The 22320-nt window shown below is 40.1% G+C and overlaps 1 protein-coding gene across 1 annotated transcript in view; it reads left to right on the top strand.

Annotated features, from left to right (window-relative positions):
- VWC2L (von Willebrand factor C domain containing 2 like) overlaps positions 1-21375 on the top strand; it is a 156140-nt gene extending 134765 nt beyond the window's left edge. Inside the window, exon 4 of the mRNA XM_036087400.2 lies at positions 18112-21375. Coding sequence (XP_035943293.1) covers positions 18112-18260 — 149 coding nt within the window. The 3' untranslated portion in view covers positions 18261-21375. The remainder of the gene's footprint in view (positions 1-18111) is intronic.
- Positions 21376-22320: the final 945 nt, after the last annotated feature.

Raw genomic sequence — 22320 nt, forward strand, 5'->3', positions numbered from 1 at the left:
TCTCTTAGAAGGGATAAAACTGTTCAACTATGTTAAAAGAAATATATATATATATATATATATATATAGTTTAATAGTGTCATAAAGGAGGAACAAAGTGCTTTGAGGTTCAAAAGTTAAAGAAAGAACATTTGTAGGGGGAGAATCAGTGTAGCATTTATAACATACTCTGAGTATAAATTTCGCAAATGGTTATAAAAAAAATAAAGGGCATTCAAGACAGGAAAGAACATCATTCTGGTATTTAAAAATCCTCAGTCAGATTTTACAAGTCTTCTTATTCTCATTTAAAGAACTGAGAAGTTGTAGTAGATTTCATAGTGAGGAAGTTATATTAGTAGACAGTTTCAGTACCCGGAACAGCCTCAGACTCTGGTTGCATAGGTAACCAGGGCAGGGAGAGAACAAATGTTTTAGAGGGGTTATTTGTAAAACATACAAAAAACTGTGCAGTGAGAAGGAATCTCTCTTTTTTGGACAAGCAGCCACTGTTACTGCCAGCATAATATTTCTCATTTCTCTTCATGACTGTGATGGACCTACAATTCCTTCCAATCAATCAGTTCCCATTGATTTTTATTGATTTCTCTTTCCAACCTAGACCTCATGGCTCATTAATTCACCCTCTTTCCTGTCGACTTCCACTTGCCTAGCAAAACCTCAAACAACATCAACCTAAGTGTCCGCCTCCTCCAATACCAGCCCCTAGGCTGGTGGAAACTTTCACACAAACATTTAGTTACATATGACAATAGACTCCTAGGTTTCTCTCTCAATCAAGCTTTCTGTGCTACACATTCAGATCTTGGGAGTTGGCTCTCTTGGACCACATGTCCCCAACTCCCTCTCAACCTCAGTAGACCACTTCATTCCTTCTCAGCAAAATGGCATCATTTTCACTCCCCTGACAACATTAAGAAATGTACCTGTCCTTCTCTTCACATCTGATAGTCCTTATCTCCATATCTCAGCAGAATTTCCTTCCTCCTTGAAAAGCAGATTCTGGTTTAGGAAGTCTGGCTGGGGCCTGACATTTCCCATTTCTAACAAGCTCCCTGGTGATGTCCCTGCTGCTGGCCCTGAGATCATGGCATTTTATTTTATTTTATTTTATTTTATTTTATTTTATTTTATTGAAGTGTAGTTGACATCCAATAGATTATTTTCAGGTGTACCACATAGTGACTTGACATTTACATACATTACGAAATGATCACCACGATAAGTCTAGTTACTATCTATCACCATACAAACTTATCGCAATATTATTGACTATAGTCCCTGTGCTGTACTTTACATCCCTGTGACTTCTTTATTTTATGACTGCAAATTTGTACCTCTTACTCCCCTTCACCTACATCACCCATTCCCCCACTCCACTCCTTCTGGCAATCACCACGTTGTTCTATGTATTTATGAGTCTGTTTCTGAATTTTGTTTTGTTTTGGTTTGGTTTGTTGTTTAGATTGCACATATAAGTATGAGGTGTTTGTCTTTCTCTGACTTATTTCACTTAGCATAATTCCCTCTATATCCATCTGTGTTGTTGCAGCTCAATAGATGCAAAAAAAAAAAAAAAAAAAGCATTTGATGAAATTCAACACCCATTTATGATAAAACCCATGCCACTTTGATTAGCAATTCTTAGAACTCATTCCCTACACCACTTCCTTTTCTCCAAACATGCAACCTTCCCTTCACCATGGATTCTTTCCTCTCAGCCTATAGACAGGTACATCTCCCTGATCCTAAAAAAATAAAAATAAAAAATAAAAGGCTTCAAATTGAATGAATACATTCCAGCTCAAGAAGTTCTTCCTCTTGTCACATGGCCCACATCTCAACTTCTCTTCAAAACCAGGCTTCCTGAACATGTAGTCTCTGTATTTTTTCCTCACACATCACTTTTAACCCCTCTTACATCCAGCTTCCTCCCCACAAGGACATGGAAGTTGCTTTGCCCTGGGGCAAGGACCTGCTGGTTACTAAGCACAACGTATACATTCAATTCGATTCATTCCACATCCCAGTAGCATTTGACTCCTTATTGAAACCTTTTTCTCTATTGACTTTCAATACATCTTCTTACATCACCCCTTAAGCCATTCATTCCCAGTCCTCTTCTCAAGCTTCCATTCCTTTACTCGTGACTTAAATGTTAGTTCCCTGGGGTTCCGCCAATAGTAACCTTCCCATTATTTATTCTCTCTCTTCCTAAGAGGCCACTTCCACGGATTCAATCACCATTTATATCTTGAAAACTTCTGAATTGATGCTTCCAGTTCAAATATCTCCCTTGATATCTCAATCTTTATATCCCACTACTTACTCTGACCTTATTATTAGCAAAGACACTTAAAACTCAGTATTCTAGAACTGAACTCTGGACCTTTCCCCTAAACTTACCTATCCTGCCTTACTTCTCTCAGTGAAAGATACTACCTACTATCCCCACATCAGCAAGAACTATAAACATTTTATTTCCTCTTCCATACTACTTACATCCATATTGTATCAATTCTACTTTCTTTAGTAACACCTTGGCTTGTCCTCTCCTCTCCATTCCTATTGCCACTGGTTTGTTGTGGGTCTTTCTCATTTCTTTTTTTTTTTTTTAAGAATTTATTTATTTAGGGGTGCCTGGGTGGCTCATTCGTTAAGTATCTACTTCGGCTCAGGTCATGATCCCAGGGTCCTGGGATCGAGCCCCACATCGGGCTCCCTGCTCGGCGGAAGCCTGCTTCTCCCTCTCCCACTCCCCCTGCTTGTGTTCCCTCTCTTGCTGTGTCTCTATCAAATAAATAAAATCTTAAAAAAGAGAGAGAGAGAGAGAGAACTTATTTATTTATTTATTGTGTGAGAGAGAGAGCATAAGCAGGTAGCGGGAGAGGGAGAAGCAGACTCCCTGCTGGGATCTATACCCTTCCTGGGACCCTAAGCCTCAGCTACATGGAATTCCTTACAATTTTTTTTTCAATGAATCATAACGCCTTCTTGCTCATTCCACTAACTTACCTTAGACTATCCTTTCCTATCCACCACTGCCACCCTGATTCTTCACCAGAATAGTTCCCAGTCATGCCACAAGATCAATTCAGTCTTCACATCTTCCAGGAAGGCTTCCTTGTCCTCAGTTTTGATTAGGTCCCATAACATCCTATTTCTGTGTACTCGCCTCACTTCTGCTGAAGTGTAAGCTCTTTGAGAGTTTATGGGAATTGGTCTTATTATCACTGTATCTCTAGCAATTTGTACGTGGCCTTCAACAAATACTTTTGAAAAAATGAATAAATAAACTATCCTTAATAACTGATATCTGGCCATTGGCAATTCCTGGGAAGGCAGCAGATTTGGGGGTATCTTTGAGATAAGACTGGCAGTATTTGCACCTAACATGGACTATCTGGATCCTTCTTCTCTCCACCCTCCCCACTTCTAAATGTTTCCCCTAAATTCAAGGAAAAATCATTTGCATAGGCAAGAATAAAATCAAGATTTCTAGACTCCCCAGTGGCAGGGGGTAGGGCGGTGGCAGGCAGGTCTTAAGTCTATAATTGTATTTTATTTATTTGCTTGTTAGTGCATGAAACTATTTTCCTATTTTCAGAGAGCTCGATGGGCTCTTCGGTAATATTTTTTCCATATAAAACCTCAATAATTTTCCTACCTGGAAATAATTATTGGTGTCTAAAGTCCATTTATGTTTATTATAAAAGGCCAGGGTCTCAAGCATGATCTGAATGACCATACAAAATGTATTCTTGGAGACAAAATTGCACCCCTGAGTGTCTCAGTACATCAGCAATGCAGAGAGTTCCTTCTAAAGTTCAGTTTTGGAGGTTGTTTATTCTGCAGCAATTCAAGCTTGGGCCAAACTGATTGTTTTTCTGGTTTAAATTGCATTGTGGACCTCAAGGAAAAGAACATAAACAGCTGGCAAATTTATAGCCTTTAAACAAAATTGCCTTAACTTGAGGGGAATTCCCTTAATATTGCTTATGATTTTTTTTCTCTCTTTTTAAGAACTTTCCCATTTCATAGGAGTTCAGAGCATGCAATGTGACACACAGGATGTGCTTCAAGCTAAAGTTCTCCTAAAACAACGACAACAAGAACAACACAACAATCTTCTTAATGTAAATCCCTTATGCATTGGATACCACAAAGTATAGTTTAGAACCTGAAATGACAAATCTCAGATAACATTATTTCACCTTCCATCAACACTATAATTCTGTCAGCAAAACTAGCCTACTATAATTTTAGGCCAGGAATCTATACCAGAAGGACTTCCAGTAAATACAAAATAACCTAGTTATTTTGGGAATAAGCTTCACTCCCTTCGTTCTCCAGCTTAATACCTTTGTCTACAATTTCAACCACCCTCTTGTTAATAAATCCCTTCTCCTTGCTCCTGTCCTCACATGCCTGCCCAAACCCCAAAGCTGGAGAATAGCTAACACTTCCAGAGTGCATACAATATGCTAACTATTCTCAGTACTTTGTGGGTATTAACTCACTTAATAATCACAACAATCCTGAGTGGGTACTCCTACTGCTCCCAATTCACAGATGAGGAAACAGAGGCACAGAGAGAATCAGTGACTTGCCCAAGGTCACAGGGGTATTCAGGGTTGACTGCCTGCCTGGGGCACTCTACCTCGATATTGGCAAGGTCCAGTGGGGACGATTACACAATCAAATTGGTACCATTACATGCGGTCACCATTCTCTTCTGGACCTTCCAACTGTTCAACAATTCCGTTATGCTTCCCTAGTCAGCCTTCTCTTTCTCCCCAAAGACTGCCTCAATCCTTATTTCCTCACCTTCTCCCTCCACTCAGCAGATTAGTGCCCCCTCCTACTTCCTAGAGGAAATAGAAATTATCACAGAAACTCCTTCAGCCTCTTATTGCCTATTACCATGGAAGAGGTTCCCCATCTGCTATCTAAGACAGAATTCCATACTCTCTGGCATTCTCAGAGATTCTGCTCTATCAAGGATTCTTCCCACCCCTCTGACCCTGATTTTTTATATTCAACCTTCCCACCCCGTTTCTTCTCCACCACGATTTAAACATGTTTATCTCACTCATCTTAAACCCCGGCCTCACAGAGCTACTGGCTGGACTCCATGTCTATATCCCCCTTCTCGCCCACCCATTCCTCCAATCTTCGTTGGCCTGACTTTGGCCTTCACTACTCCACAGAAGTTGCTCTTGTGAGTCACCAATAACCTTGTCTCTGCCCACATATCAGCTGTCCTCCCCACTGCAGTTGATACTGCTGTCACCTATCCTACCAGAAACACGTCCTTTCCTTTGCTTCTTTGATAACATGTACCGCTATTTTTCTCCTTCCTCTTTGAAGACTTCGTAAGTCACCTTGGTTGGCTCCAACTCCTCTGTCTGCTCCTTAAATGATGATGATGCCCTAGACTCTCTTCTTGTGCTACACCATGAGGTTTCCAGGGAAACCATGGCTACTCCCCTGGCTTCAATTACCATTCATTCACCAGACACCCCCAACTCTCTCTGCCCAGCACTGTCAGTTCTGTTCTGCTATTCATCTCCACTTAGATGATTCATATGTACATAAGCTCAAATTTCCTAACATTAACTACATTCTCTTTGCCCTTCCCCCAAATTCTGTTTGTTCATCAGCATCCCGTATCCTTACTTAAATCATCTTCTACTTTATTTCATGCATTTGGTCTACCACCAAATCATGTTGATTCCACCTCCTAAATACTGCTCAAATTCACTCTTTGCTCTCTATTGCCAGGGCCACCACCCTAGTCTAGAGCACGATTCTCTTTGCCTGGACTAATTCAAGAACTGATTAAATTGGTCTACTTTCTGCAACAGGGCCCTCACCTCTGCTCAACTCATTATCTACATTGAAGCCAGTGTATACTATTTAAAAAGTAAATCTGATGATGTCATGGTTTTGATTGCCCTTTAGACGCAATCCAAAATCCAAAATATAGTTCAAAAAAAAAAAAAAACACACTAAGAACTAGCTCCTACCTATGTCTCTATTTTTTTCCTTGATCCTCCCTCTCATTGATTCTCTGCAGAATCTCAAATGCTTCCCTATGCGCCAAGCTTTTATTGCACTTAGGAGCTGTTCATGTGTCACTCCTTTGTCCCTTCCTCCCATTATCACCCATCACTTCCTTAAGGCACACTTCTCTGACTCCTAGACTAGATTAAATCCCCTTAGTAGGTGTACTCTTCACTTCATTTTTTCATAAATTTTATCCCATTATTTATATTCAAGATCTACTCATGCTATATGCATATAAGAAGGAAATGTCTATCTGGTGGACATTATATTTCTAGACTAAAATGTTTCCAGACTAGACTCTCATTATACTATTTATTTTCACTAATCTTGTCATCATTTCTGTGTCATAGTTATTAGCTATCTAGATGGACATTAAAGAAAATGTCACTTTGTTACTTCATTTACCCGTGGCATGTCTAATAATACATTGCTTTGAAAATCATGGAAATGTCAGTCGGGCATCTTTGGTCATATAACCCAATAATGAAATAATCTGCCCATCATCTTTTTTTCCAGTTGCAAGGCATTTTGTGTCTTCAAACATAGAGAATGAAAATGGAAAGTTTTCTCTTTACCTCCATTATGAAATGTGGTGTGTGTGTGTGTGTGTGTTGTGATGCTCACTTTGTTGATAAGCATACCCCCCCACTGTCTTATGCCCCTCTCCCCAACAAGGATGTGACTTCCATTTTAGTGTGTTCACTCAAGCATATTATTTTAAGGAAATGAAAATAGGTTTGTGATTTTCAAAGATACAAATTAGCTGTCAGAAGTAGAAAGTTTGTTGTGTAAAGAAATTTTATTCTTTTATATGAAAGTTGGACAAAACTGAGTAATACAAGCTTTTCTAACCTGTTTCTATCCCAAAGATAAATATATACTATTTTCTTTCCAGTGATAACCAACTTGTTTTTTTTGGAAAGTGAGGTCATTAAAGCATCCAAAATGGTTCCAAATGCCAAGTTTCACACACGATTCTTTGATTCTCAAAGCTGTCATGTGGGTAAAAATCATACTTATCAAAGAAACACGATAATGACAGCTCAGAGGCTGTGCTGAAACTTGAAAGTAATTGAACCATTTAACCACCATTTACTTGCTCAAAATTTCTCCTCAGGAATGACCCCATGGCTAAAAGCCTATGTTCTTGTAGCATGATGAATTCATTGCTTTTAGGATGAGCTCAGTCTATTTTGAGGCATCTTCCAAAACTCAGACTAATTATGCTATCTTCCTGGTGCCCAATAGTAAGGTTTTTATCCAAGGTCTCCCTTATTCTAAAGTAGTGGTTCTCAAATGCTAGCCTGCATCCAAATCACCTGAAATGTTTGTTAAAACACAGACTGTGGGTTCCATAGCCAGAGGTTCTGATTCAGCCCGCTTCTGGCATGGCTGGAGAATTTGCATTTCAAAGATGTTCCCAATGATGCTGATGATCAAGGGCCCACACTGAGAATCCTTGTCCTGAAAATATACCCTTTTCCACAACACCTAGCATTCTTTCCTACCAGATTTATGTAAATGATAGTTTCCTTTGGGCCATTACTAACACCTTGTGATCCTCTTGTAATTCCTCAATGCTGGTACTAATAGAAATATCATGAAAGCCACAAGTGTCATTTTAGGTTTTCTAAATTTAATTTTAAATTTAAACAACTTTAATTTTTTTTAATTAGCCACTTTAGAAAAGTAAAAAAGGGATGAATTTTAATAATATATTTTATTGAACTCAATATACCCCCAAATATTTTCATCCAGCAGGTAATCAACATAGTAAATATTAATGAGCTATTTTACTTGTTTTCTTTCTTATGTTCAAAGACATATTAAATCTTTGAAATCTGATTATTTCTTACACTCTCAGCACATCTCACTTTGGACTAGCCACATTTCCAGTGTCCCCTAGGCACACATGGCTAGTGGCTACTGTAATAAACAGCACAGCCATAAAACTTTTAGATTCAAGAAAATGAATATTGAGAGTTCTGCTTGGTCTACCCCTTTTTATGACTTTCACTACATTTCCTAACCTCTAAATGGGCCTGTCTGTTGCATTATCAATTTATAACAGGTTTTAAGGGGAAAAAAAGAACCATTACATCATTAAATGTACACATTGATTTTAAAATGCAATGTCAATGTAAGAATTCTCTGTTTTTATACATAGAACCATGATGCGCTTGCACAGATCATGATGCACTTGCTTTTCTCCTGCCTCTTTGTCTTAGACATCTCCTCCCCCATCAGCAATCCCTGCCTCTAGCAAGATAATCCATGTTAACAATGTAGTATTGGTACTTCTTTATTTTTCCTCTATTTGCATATAATCCTATACCAACATACAAACAGAAGTTTGTTTATCTACATTTGTTTTATTAAAATAGGATTATATTGTACCCACCTCTCTGTATAATGCCTTTCTTATTCAAAAAGAACTCAAGAAAATCTCTGTAAGTCAGCTGGAGGTTGTAATTCATTCTTTTTAATGGCCACTAAGGAGTATGGAGCAGCTCACATAATTTATTCAATATGTCCATTATTAGCAGGCATTTATACTTATCTTGTTTTTGTTTTTAAGAAAAATGCTGTAAAAGATTGAATAGATGATAGACAGATGGAAGGACAGTGAGATAATTCAGCTATTTAGATATATATAGATATATATATAGATATCATTGCCTACTCTGTCTTTTACTATGCAATCTTTGTTATCCTTTAACTTAGACTTTCTCCCACCATATCTGGGTCCTTTCTTTCCAACAAACAAAACCAGTTATCATTAGCAGTCCAAACAGACCATTTTAAATCATTTTTCTAATGAATCCTTCCACAGTCAACAGCTCGCTCAAACTAATAGATCTCCCCTAATTCTCCCCAGTGATGCTCTTTATTCAGGTGTTCTTTTCATCTGTCTAACTTCCTGGTAAATAGTACACAAGCCTGGGGAAAATCTATGTAGAAATGATTTTATTGTTGTATGCTCACTTACTTCGCAAAAAAAAAAAAAAAATTATATGTATATATATATTATTTGGCATTAATAAGATTAATTTCTTCACTGATGTTCTAATTTTTTTTAATTAGGCTAACAATCAAAGGTCCTGGAATTCATATCCCACCCAAAGTAGCCTAGATTGTAACTCAGGTAATAATAATAATTAGCATGATAAACAAATAGCAACATTTATTGAGTATTAGTATGTGACAGGCACCGTTCTAAGTAGTTTACATGTATTAATTCATTTGTTTTTTCAAAATCTCTGTAAGACAGGTACACTCATTTCAGTATTGTTCCCACTTTACAGCTGGGGACCCTGAGATCATACCTCCAGTAAATGGCAGAAATGGGATTGAGACATAGAGGGTATGACTGGAGGCCTAATCTCCTTACCTGGTAAATAAATAAGTAGTAAATCACCTCATCTCCTCTCTCTTTGAACCTCAGTGTCCTCACCTGTCAAATGGATACACTAACCTCAGTTCCTGCTAACTTTAGGACTGCTGAGAAGAAATATGAAAGTTATCTGAAAAACCACTGAATGCTCTAACAAGGGGAGGGAGTCTTATTGCAGCTTGGAAAATTGAGGAGGACTATTTCATCATTTGAAGCAAAAACTGAGCAGATAAAATGTCTTATACAATAGCAAATTAAGCCATGTTCTGACCATACATCCTTCTGAAGGTGAGCCTGGACATGTATGTCCCACTAATACAGGGTGTGAACTAAGCCTGATTCCCCCAGCCTGCTGATGCGCCCGAAATGAGAGAGCAGCCAACCTTTACCCTATTGTGTAGCTTGACCACGTCCTTCCTCTCTCCACTCTGCTCCTTGCATTTTACTTAATTGGAGCACCAGGCTATAAATCTTACATACTTAAGGGCCAGAAAACTCTCCGGAGCTCTCACACTGAAATTTGTGTGGGAGTTCAGCGAGATTGAATTTTCAAATAAAATGATTAACAGGCACCTCTAGGGCAGCCTCAGAGAAAACAATCCTTCCTGAATCTTGCCACCTTAATCTGAGGAAGCTTTTTGTTCTAAGGTTTAGTAAAATGGCTGGAAAGTAACGTAGGGCTGGGTGACTAAAAGCAGGCAGAGAGAGGCACTGCATTCTCCAGGCTGGAAACTCCCTTCAGTGACTAACTGCTCCCTGTCCAGGCCTCACCGGGCTACTGGGACATGATATTGGGGAAGTTTCAGTCACTTAAATTTTAACTGCAATCAGCTCCCGTTACTATTTTTCTTAAGAAACATTTTCTCCAAGATTGTAATAGTTGGAAATGGGTGTACACCTGATCAGAAAGCCTATTTTCTTTTCCTTAGCATAATAACATCTATCAGACTTCATGAAGCAGAGAATTAAAATCAGTTAAAAGGAAGAACATAATCCAATCCAATTCTATCCACAGACTGAGACCTACAAGCCTACTATTTGCTGAAACGCTGATTTAGATGCCCTGCCAAAGAAATATAGAATGTTTATGGCCTCACACAATAGGAATCTGCCTCATTTATGCAGCAGGAAGATCATTTACAACCAATTTCTAAAAGACACCAAGCGTCAATAATAAATTTTCAAATCAAGGCCAGAAATTGCAATACTCAAAAAGGGACCATTAAGCAATATGAAGTTGTTGTCAGAAGGAGGATTTTCAGAGGTGCCATACCAATTTAAAATCCAGAAGCATCTATAAAGTGGTCATGACCAGCCTGGTTTTCCTAGTCTCTGGGAAGGAGGAGGCTCGGTGGTAAAGGGGATCTGGGTTGACAAGCAACAAGGACAGGGCATCTCCTACTGAGAGTGTCAGTGCCAGCCTGGCTGCCCTCCAAGATGATCGCTACAACCACACCGCCTCCTCAGCCAGATCTGCTGCTCGGGAGCAATTCTCACTTCGCAGTTATGGAGAAGAGGTTGAATAAAGCTGCTGGAGGGGCCGCTTCTCTGCTCCAGATCTTCCCCTTTACATTCACCCTTTTGCCTATTTACCCCTTTACACACACACACACACACACACACACACACACACTTCTACCTGGCCCCCCCAACGAAAAACAGGAATTTAAATATACTAGCCTTTTCTCTCTGATATGTCCCACAACATCCAAATGCTATTAAAACTTGGAGGAAATGAAAAGTAGCTCCTACTCACAGAAAAGACTGACTTCTGGGATGGAGCACAGCAACGTGGCTGTGCATCCCAGTTCCATCCCTTAACAGATGTGTGGCTTTCTCAAAGTCACTTGAAACATTTCTAGGTCTCATTGTCTCTCTTATAAAACAAACAAAATAGTACTTCATGTGAGGAAGAAATAAGGCCATTCATGAAAATTCTTAAGAATTCAAAAAAGTATTAACTGAATGCAGTCACGTCAGCTGGATCTGGATTTTGTCCGAGTTCCCTGTGACGGAAAGCTGGGGGTCAGGAACAGGAGAGTGTTCGATTCTGACTGACATTGGAGGAAATAACAGTACACAGAAAGAAAGACTCCTCAAGGAAAGTAGTCAGCCAGGGGTCAGAATAGGGGAGCTGAAATGTAAGCTCTCCTGCTGTGTGTTCTCTGCCTTTTGTCAAGTCCCTTAATCTCTCCGAGCCTTACTTCCCTCACCTGTGCAATGGGATTTATGATAACCACCTTACAGCATTAGGGTGAATATGAAATAAGAAAACATATATAAACACACTCTGTAAACTATACAGAATTTTCCCACTCTTGGTCTGGCCCTCAACTACACAATCTTGTTTACTTTCTTCAGGGACTGACTTGAAACGGCCATGTTTGTTTTTGTGCTTTGTATTGGATTCACCCCCACTAGATTATCAACTGCTGAAGGCAGAAACATTGTCTTATTAACACTTATATCACTCATGTTTAGAGAGCGATCTTGGTCCGAATATTTATTTTGTGTTCTGATTGCTAGACAAGCATACTGGCAGTCAGCCCAGAAAAAAACCTGACGCGGGTGAAGTTTGCCCTCACTATCTCTCCTCATCCTTCTTAGCATCGGAAATAAACAACTGCTTCTTTCCTATGACTGGGGAATCTTCTAGGCAGAAAGAAAGCCTATCTCTCCCCAGAGAAGTTACAACTACCAGGTATTTGTGTTCCAGTTTCCCTTGCAGCTAGGGGAGCAGGCACTTGACTAACCTCTATCCCCAGGCTCATCTGCTGTAGACGTTGACCTGTAAACTAGTAAATCCAAGATGCATAGGACACTGTCTCCATTCTGGCAACACTAGGAAGAGAGGCCTCTGTGCCGATGGTTCCAGCAGCAGCATCCAGGGTCCTGGGTTGGTCATACTGAGGGAGCAAGCTGCTTTATCAGCACCCAAGGTATATTTTTACTGGGTCAGATCTGTAGCATGAGTTTGGCCCTTGCTCCTGATTGTATTACCTCCAAGCGTTGTTCTTTTTGGTATTCTGGATATTCTCTACATAAAATTTCCTTTAATTAGTGTATTTTAAGCTTAAATTATCTAGACATGGTTTTGTTGTTTGACTGATAGGATCCTCCTCTTCCCTCAAACAGCCCAGGATCTCCATCCGATTGCACATGATCCTGGTCACTCGTACTAAGCTGTCTTACTAGAAATTAAATCCAGCCCTTCTCCTTCCCCCCAGATCAAACTGCACATTTCCTGGAGCATTTTCCCTTAGGGCCTTACTTTGTATAGGAATAATATGATCAATTAACTTAAGCCAATGTGTTAATTGCTGACACTAATTTAATATTACCCCAGCATCTTAGCAGATACTTTTAATGTGTCAAAGCAAAGGAGAAAGGAATGTGTTTTTACCATCACCCAGTGCCAGGGCCTGTGAGCATTCTACTTTTTGTCTGCAATCTCAAAGGTCTTGCCTCCATCAAGACATATCATGTCTTGTCCAACCACGGGTGCCCCATGGACCAACCATACAATGACACTGGTGCAGTTTATTGAATCAGTGATTTACTTCATGATTATACATGTGTACATGCACATGCGGGTGGACGCACATGCGCACACACACACACACACACCCCTACTTAAAATGCTTCAATGGCTTTCCATTGGCAAAATAATGTCAACAAGATCATAAAATTCCTGAATACTTAATAATTGGCTCTTGCAAGCCAATATGAACCACTAGCTCCAGCACACCACCGTTCTCCCAGTGACTTCTTACTACACACATCACTCTAACCCCATGGCTTTTTCTGCTTCCTCAGTGAGTCACATCTTCCCCTCTCCCCCCTCCCCCCCCACACACAAATCTTTCCATGGACCCATAGGTCAAGTTCTCTGTTACGACCTCCCACAACTCTGACATCCTCTCCTTCCCAACCTTATTTCAGATCATGCATTTGTTCCTCCATGCAACCAATGTGATGTTTAACATCATAAGCAAGCATGGATCTGTAGGAGATGTGATCAGAGTAGCTATAGACTTCCTTTTCTATGTAGTTTCTATGTACCCTTTAATGCAGGAAATTTCAGGGCTTAGCCAAAAAGAGAACTTTAGTGGCTGAGCAAATCTGCTCAGTTCTTACAACCACAAATTTAACAGAATCTATTTTCTCCTGGTTTCTTCGATTACTGAAGCTGGAAGAGATCACTCCAAATGCTTTCTTTCCCTCTGATCCCCATACTCTATGCAGATGCTTCATAAGCTCACCGGAGAAGCTCTGCTTTTATATATTTCATATATTGCTCTCCCTTAGATTTCTTTTGAATAATTTCAATATGGAAAAGAAAATGTTTAAAAACTAGTTTTTATTGTATAAGTGTGCAAATTAAGTACTTACAGAAGTACAGAATAACAGAGAAAATTATGTTTCATGGAAATTTTTTTTATGTATAAGTATCCCTAGTCTGCTTTTCATTCTTCCCTCCTTGCTCCAACTCCCAGTAAATATTTGAATTGCCTTTCCAGTTTTATTGCATTTCCAAAAATATGAATCCTTTCTGAGACTAGACCATATGGGGTCCCATTAGTATTTGGGTTACACAGTGCTTGCTTAAGGTCACATAGATAATCACAGAACCATGACTTGAACAAGGACTCCTGAGTCACAGTTCACTTTCATTCTGCTTCTCAGTTGATATACTTCTAGTACCACTGGGAATTTTGCTGCTTCCCAAAGGAAAACCAAAGCCTCACTATCCAAGCATCTTCTCCATGAGAAATTTCTTTTAGTGGTTAAATTTTGTTTTCTGGAGACTGTAAGATTACACAGTATAAAACCAATAAATCTGATAAAGATCTATAGAAAAACAGTCTCACTTCTATTTAGCCATCAAGTTTCTTAACTCAGCATGCATCCTCAATTCTAAACCCAACTGGACTTCTAAATTCTGATCAGAAGCTCAGGATCTGGGCAATGGAAGCCAGCAATGAGCTCCTAGGCATCTGCCTCTTTTTTGGACAATTAAAAGCATTCTATAGATCAGAGAAATTTGAGTTCATATCCCATTGATGCCACTTACTAGACATGTGATCTCAGGCAAGTTATTTTCTATCTCTGGGGCTCAGAGATAGCCATGTAAACCATGTAAGGTACACTAAGGGTAAGAATGTGCACCTTACATGGCTAATTGGAAAGATTAAATGAGACATATTCTTGGCATGAAGTGCTCAAGAAATTATTGTTATGTTACTATTAATTGACAAATATTTCTATACCAATATTACTAGGACTAAGCCTGATATATATGTAAGGCGTGATCTATTAGTTCAGGAAATAATTTTGCTTCCATTATATAACTAGCTAGTTCATACTATTTAATCTAGTTAAAGATATACTGAGTTTTTAATATGTGCCAAACACAGTATTAGGCTTGGGCCATGAAAAATGACAGATATTCAGTTCCTATTTTTAAGGAGCTGACAATTTCAAACATACCTGACAGATGACACCTCCTGTGTTCTTAAAGATGTCTAAGAGAGGAGATCTCACCACACAGCTGGCTACTCATTTCTCATTTCTCTGAGCGATCCCTGTGTGTGTGTGTCTGTCTGTGTGTGTCTGTGTGTGTGTGTGTGTGTGTGTTTCCAATTCCTTGAGAATCGATGTATCTCCATCTCCTCTTATTTTAGGTGTCAAAAGAAAGAACAGTTGGTGACTATTCTTCACATAATAAGCCTTAATTCCCTGAGAGTTATTGAGTTATTCCTGTCTTCTCTCTCAAGATTAAATAATTCCAACCCCTTTAACCTTTTCTCACAAGTCCTCTTTGCCAGCCTTCAGTTTAATCATTTCACTGTTCCCCTCTGGAATCTCTCCAAGTCTTCTTCACTAAATATGTTGTTTTTGCCATTGAGTTTACTCTTCTAAGCAACTTATTCTTCCACACAAACCAAGACAAAAAGAAAGCATCTCCCAAAGAAAATAAAGAGAATAGATAAAAGAAGAAGCTCACATAGCACATTCATACACTTGAAGCCCAAGTAACATTTGCTGTCACCACTCTTAAGGAGGAAAGGACCAAACCAGAACAGTTTCTAAATAGTGCCAACCATTCTGCTTGACAATTATCTAAATTGCTTTTAAGCAGGTAAGACTATTAACCAAAAACTTGAGGCTTTAGTGACACCTGAAATTCTCAGAAGGGTGCTAATAAAATTACTATTAATGAGATCAAACAGGAATTTTGGATTCTGTAAAATACCTCTCACTGCCAAGTCGGCCATTGAGGTGGTTATGTTATTTATAGGCAGTGACTTTGTTCAGTCCTGGCAAAGTGCAAAGGATCTTTCTTTGCATTCTGTCAATCCATATAAATTAATATTTTCTGAGCTGAGAAAGCAGCGAATTCTAAGGTGCTCTTAAGAAATGATTTAGAGAGGCTGATCAAATACACACTGATCATAGTATGACACCAACACATGCAGAAAGGAGCAAATAGGAAAATTAGAGCTCTAATAAAATCTCTCTCTCAAGACATGCACAGTGACTTGTCAGAAATCGTTCACAAAGATCCTTCCCTACTTTTTTCTCTTATTGTGCTACGGAGATGAACCTGCCCCCTGTAGTCAGCAGAATGCCCCTGCTTACACACATACACACACACTTAAGGTTCTGCTGACAAGTTTCCAAATCCCCTCAAGAAACTGAGAAAACTCTTCAGTAGATCACATTCTGCCTGTTTCAGGGACTTCTTTGTTTTGGAACCACTGTTTAGAAACAATTTGTTTTTTCTTTCCCCATCTGTTAAGGGAAAAAGTATACAACTGGGTGAAGAGAGTTAATTAGAAGTGAGGAGGTAGAGAGAGAAACTACGGCTTCCTCTGGGGTGGCTCCAGGCAAACAGGTGGTAGTGGTCATCGCGTTTGATTTCTGAAGCTAGTTTGGCTCTGTCCAGATCCTGGCTGGCCTAGAACTGGCTGGGCTAAGAGAGGTCTGTCAAAAACAGCCATGAGACAACCAACTACATTCAGAAAAAGCCTCCTTGCCAAGTTCTCTGCAGATTCCCTCTCTTCTGGGCCCAGAACAAATTAATGATTTCATGTGGAATCTTCCCAGGGAGGTGTAGCCCCAAAGACCGTTCAACCTATCAATCAATGACTTAAATTCTAAAACAGTGATCCTTAAATAATCCGCAGTTAGGATGGCCAGGAGCTTATAACCATAGCATCATAATGAGAAGCACCATCCTGGGTGAGAGCAGACAGTTTGCTAGCTGTTTAATTGCCAGTGATGACCCATTATATCCCTCTTACTCTTGCTGGTTGGTTCTCCATGAGAACAAGGCACAGGTACACACCCTGGGAGGTCTGACCACCAGATGAAGGAAAGGCATAGGATACAAAGGCCACTGGCAAGTGTATCCACACCTGAAGTCTGGGAGCTCTAAAACAATGGATGATTAAAGCCCTCGCATATTAAATAGATTTGTGTGGATGCATTATAACTTCATAGTTGCCATTTTTATACAAGATTTCAATTATGAAGTGGAACTACAAATCACCCTTGATTTCATTTATTTGGTGGTAAAGATAATCTAGTAAATTCTTATCAAGCAGTAGGAAAGTGAAAGTAGAGCACTGATACTGATGTATGCTACTTTGTAGTGGTTATGGAAAGTGGCCTCTTTATCCAAATGTGTACTTCGGAGACTTACACCAAATTGTTTCAAAGAAAGAGCAATTTGCACCACCCCACTGCACCTTGGGAAGCAATTTTTGTTCCATTCGATTTTGAGAAATAATATCACCAATACCGAATATTGGCATTTGCAGACTGGGAAGAAGGGAAAGTAAGGGAAAGGAGAGAAAGAGAAGTGAAAAACTAAGATTGGTGAACTTTAAAAATATCCATCTATACTGAGCAGGTGACATTTTCAGTAAAGCTTTTCTGAATCTGAAAAAGTAAAATAAAATTCCTGATGACTTTCAAAAGCCAACCATTTAGGTCATTCTTAAAAAAAAAAAATAGATAGCCAGCAGATTAAAGGAGCTCCATTTATAAAAATCAAATGAACCTCTAACAAAGCTTGTTTGGGACATGAATAAATCATCTGGTCATGAATTATTTATTGTTATCAAGAAACAAGCTGGGGATTCCAGGAACTGGGCTTTGGGGAGGTGCTGAAGCCAGGCAATGAGCGAGTTCATTGTCACCTACCCCCCACGGGAAGTGAGAGGACAGGCCATGGGGTACCATCATCTGATGCAGACCACGCTAGACCCCCACGTGAGTTTCAGAGGATGCTTCAGCAGCATTTACACCCCAAAGGATAAAGCAAATAGAGTTTGATCCATAGAATCATACTTTAGAAAACTGCAAGTACTTGGTAACAGATAAGATTTTTTGAGCACTGGATCTTTTAAAAAAAAAAATACACATAGGGAATATGAGCTGTGTGCAAAAGAGCAGAGGTTGAAGGTTTACATTTAAAGGAGATGGCTAGAAAATACCTTAGTAATAAACTGTGGAGAGAAGTAGTCTGACCTACTCATTCCTGGCTTTGGGGGTTGGCTTTTTTACTGGGTTTGGGGAGGGAAGAGAAAAAGGGAGCCTCTGAGATTTAATCAACTAATCAACGTATATGTGTGTTCCAGGTCCAAACTGCTTTGCAGGAACGACAATAATCCCGGCTGGCATTGAAGTGAAAGTGGATGAATGTAACATCTGTCACTGTCACAACGGGGACTGGTGGAAGCCTGCTCAGTGTTCAAAACGCGAATGCCAAGGCAAGCAGACTGTGTAGGACAAATTCCCAACCGAGGAGGAGTTCTTAGGAGAGGATGCTATGGATTCTACACTGCACATGTTTGAAACAAAACAAAACAAAACAAACACACTCCAGCCAGCTACAACAGGGTCACCAGCAAAACCTTTTAGGGTTGACAAAAGTGAATATTTTACTAAGAGGAAATTTCTCTCTTTCTCTCTTGCTATATAAAATATATATAGTATATAGCTATCGAAACCGCTTTTGTAATTATCATGCTTGATGGTGACTTGACCACTGGATTTCTGAAACTAAAAGGAAGAAACAGCCTCGTACAGGCTCCTTCTCTGGTGACACCTCTAGCCTGCCAGCTCACCGCCCGCCGATTTGCTTCATTTTTACTCTTCTGTACATCATCACCCATGGCATTTTTCTCTTGTAGAATTTCTTTTTCATATTTAGAGTCTAAGGGGCCAGATTTGACTGCACAGTTAAGTTTGGAGTGGTGTCATATAAGCTTTAGTAGAGGAATATCAGGGGTGAGGACCCTTCCGGACCAGGAAGATGCAAATGCATCTGACCCATCACTCCCCTCGGGGGAAACACGCCCTGCAGGGCTCAGAAAACAAGGGGTACATACAGCTGGACCCACTGTTGGGGCAGCGTGGGGAGCCGGTGCTTGGTGCAGTATGCGGAAGGTCACAATTTAATTCTTACAAACCACACATTTCAGACACAAAACCTTGAAACTGCCAATCAAAAACTAATACGTGAAGAACACCACGAGCTTGACTATAGCATCCAAAGGGAGCCAGGAACTCACAATTGTAGCATTAATCACCCGACTTTCTCATGATGCCAAATTTTGGTTCGGTTTGTAACTCAACACTCTACACCCACTCTGTCACCTGGCATTCTCCATACCAGAACCAGGGTGAGTAGCCCCACTGTGAATCTGAATCCTTCTGGAAATTCCTGGCTTTTGAATTCAGATTTGGCTGAAAGCCAGGAGTACCCACAGGCAGTCTTTATGGTTTGGGACTGTGTTTGCCATGTTTTAGTAATGACCACTCAGCCCTAGGTCTAACACACAGATTCAGGACACTCTTTCCACCTCAAGTGCTGATTTAAATTAAAGATTAGGGTCGAGTGAGTCTTGCACAATACAATTCCATTTGTTGAACATTTTTTAAAATGTATATATTAGATACTGAACAATTAAAGTGAACCTTTGAAGCGTCTCAAGGTTGCCCTGGTAATGCTGCTCGTATAGTGACAAAACAAATAAAATACACAGGGTATCTGGATGCCACCTCGAGTCAAGTGCATATTTGGCCATTCTTGAAACCACATGGCATAGTTAGTTGCTTATCCTGCTCTCCTGTCTTGAAAACCCTGGCACAGATCTGGCAGGGTCCTTGAGGAAACTTTAAGGTTGTCTTCATTCCCGGTGTTCTTTCCTTTTCCACTCCCAGCCCAGCCTGGGCTTTGCCGTAGCTCTCGTGGAGTGCCGCATTCCAGAACAAGGTTTCTCAAGCTGAATTCTGTTGACGTTTTGGGCCAGATGATTCACTGTAGGGGGGCGGCAGGGAGGGGGCTGTCCGGCGCATCTTTTAGGATGTTTAGCAACATTGTTGGCCTCTATCCACTAAATGCCAAGAGCAACACCCTCGTTGTAACAACAGATTGTCTCCAGACCATGCCAAATGTCCCCAAGGAGTGGGGAGGGGACAAAATGTCGCCTGCTTGAGAATCCATGATTTAGAATAATCAGTCCAGGGTGGTTTCTGCCAGGGTGGCATACTGAGTAAGCTCTGGCTGAGCCCGTGGCTTTGATGAGCCTCTAAGCCCTTTGGGACATGTGCAATCAGCAGCCCCAAGGGAGCAAGGTCAGTCTTCTCCCAGTGGAGTGATGCATCTATTGCCATAGGTCCAACCCTCAAGACACACTTATTTAGTCTCATCGACTGGGTTTTCATTTAAAATGGTCAGCCTCTCCTCCCTGGAGGCTCTTCCAGTCTTCAAGAAAGAGTTGTCATTTCCAAAATTAACGTGTTGACGCGTTGGACCTAACACTTCTCACGTACACTGCGCTTGTGTATGATGGGGCCATGCCAGCCCCATCCGAGGAAGAATATCACACCGCCTTCCCTTAGAACACCAATTTGCAGCAAGGTTGGTGCCTTTTGTTGCCACCATGGATACATCATATAGACAGTCATGAATCATTCATGAACAATCCTGCATGATTTACTCCTGCACTCCAAAGTAAAGGCATTCCGTACTCCAGATTGTGTCTAGACGGAGATGTATTATAGAGCTTTCTTTGCCCTGAGGCTGCCTGGTGCCAGCTTCAAAAAATCCACACTCTTGAAAAGAAAGAATAATAATAAATGACAGGAATAAGGTTTGAAACCCAGAAAATATCATTAATAGAGCCATGTAGCATAGTACCCTATCTATTATTAAGGAGTTACTATGTCCTTTTTAGGAAACGGAGAGTGCAACTGGGGAGCCAGGGTTCAAACAATTTGCATCAAAGCCTTGGCACAGTGATAGTTGCAGCAAGAACTTACCAGAATGGAGTGTAATATCCATCAAGAAGCTCTTTTCAGAGAGTTTGCTGAACGAAGGCGGCTCTGTGGTCTCTGTTACCAGCCAGAGAGAGGGATTTTTTTTTTTTTTTATTGTTGTTGGATTTTCTTTTTCCTCTGAGTTTCACTACAAGCTGTTTCCTTTAAGACATTGTAGCACTGACATTTTTCTCCCTTTAGGGAGAGATGAATCTATACTGTGACAGAATTTCTCATAAACCGATAAACATTTTACAATTTCCTTCTACCCAGGTCATTGAGAAATTCTTTCCAAACTCTGAACAGCAGAGTTCTGGTCTCATCTGTTTTGCTTTGTTTTCTTTTTCTCTTTTGAAGGCTTTGTTTGCAGCCCCACTGTCCCCTCTGTCTCCCATTCCTCCTCATCTTTGGTTCCCGGCTTTAACTACAGCTTTGTTTAAATAAGGGATCAACATCCTATTTGTCAGCTGATGCCTCTTTAAAACGATTCAGTTTCTAAAATCTTTGAAAAATGGTGTGCCTGAAAACTAGTGAGAAAAAAAAAAAACACAACTAAACACTAAACTGTAAAAAGGGGATTCTAGCAACAATATTTGATGTGTAAAAGACTATATTATTAAAAAATTATTTTGTTAAATATAAAGTGTGTTAACCAGCAAACATTGTTTGTGGTATATTTTCCTTCCAAAATTCTCTCTCCTCTCTACCCTCATCATTTAATAACTAATCCTCGGTGACTTCTATCATCTGAAAGTACATGTGTCATTAGAGCAATATTCAATTAGATTTAAGCGTCAGCTTTAGCATTTGTCTGCGTACATTTTCATTTTTCATAATATAAGGCCAGGCTGACTTGGGGATCAGACAGGAAGCTCAAATAAACCAGCAATGAGAGTGTAAGTGATAGGAAAAATATTTTCCTGACCCTGCATCCATACACAACACTAATGATCATCTATAATTATTGAGTGCCTGCTCTGTTGGCTGGCCCTGTGCTGGGGACCGAACCCATAGCATCCTGTTCAAGCCACACAGCACGCCTGCCAGGGAGGGGTTCTTATTATGGCTGCTTTGCTGATGAGGAAACCAGAACACAAAGAGGTTAAGTGATTGGCCCAAGGTCATAGGTTCATCAATGGCAACACAGGAATTTCGTACACAAATACACCTAAAAATCAAGAAAATAGTACAAGGAACCTCCATCTATCCATTGCCCAAGCTCAACAGTTATCAAGATTTTGCATAATTCTTCATCTATTTTTTCTTCCCCAGAGTATTTTGAAGATTTTGTTTACTTATTTGAGAGAGAGAGAAAGAGAGAGTATGAGCAGGGGGAGGAGCAGAGGGAGAGGGAGAGAGAGAATCTCAAGCAGACTCCACACTGAGCATGAAGCCCCATGCAGGGCTCCAGCTTATGACCCAAAGATCATGACCTGAGCTAAAATCAAGAGTCAGACGCTTAACCAAATAAGCCACCCAGGCAGCCCTTACCCAAGCATCGTATCACACTAGCCCTACATCTC

The sequence above is a fragment of the Halichoerus grypus genome, chromosome 4, assembly GCF_964656455.1.
Source record: "Halichoerus grypus chromosome 4, mHalGry1.hap1.1, whole genome shotgun sequence".
In the NCBI taxonomy this organism is placed as follows: Eukaryota; Metazoa; Chordata; class Mammalia; order Carnivora; family Phocidae; genus Halichoerus; species Halichoerus grypus.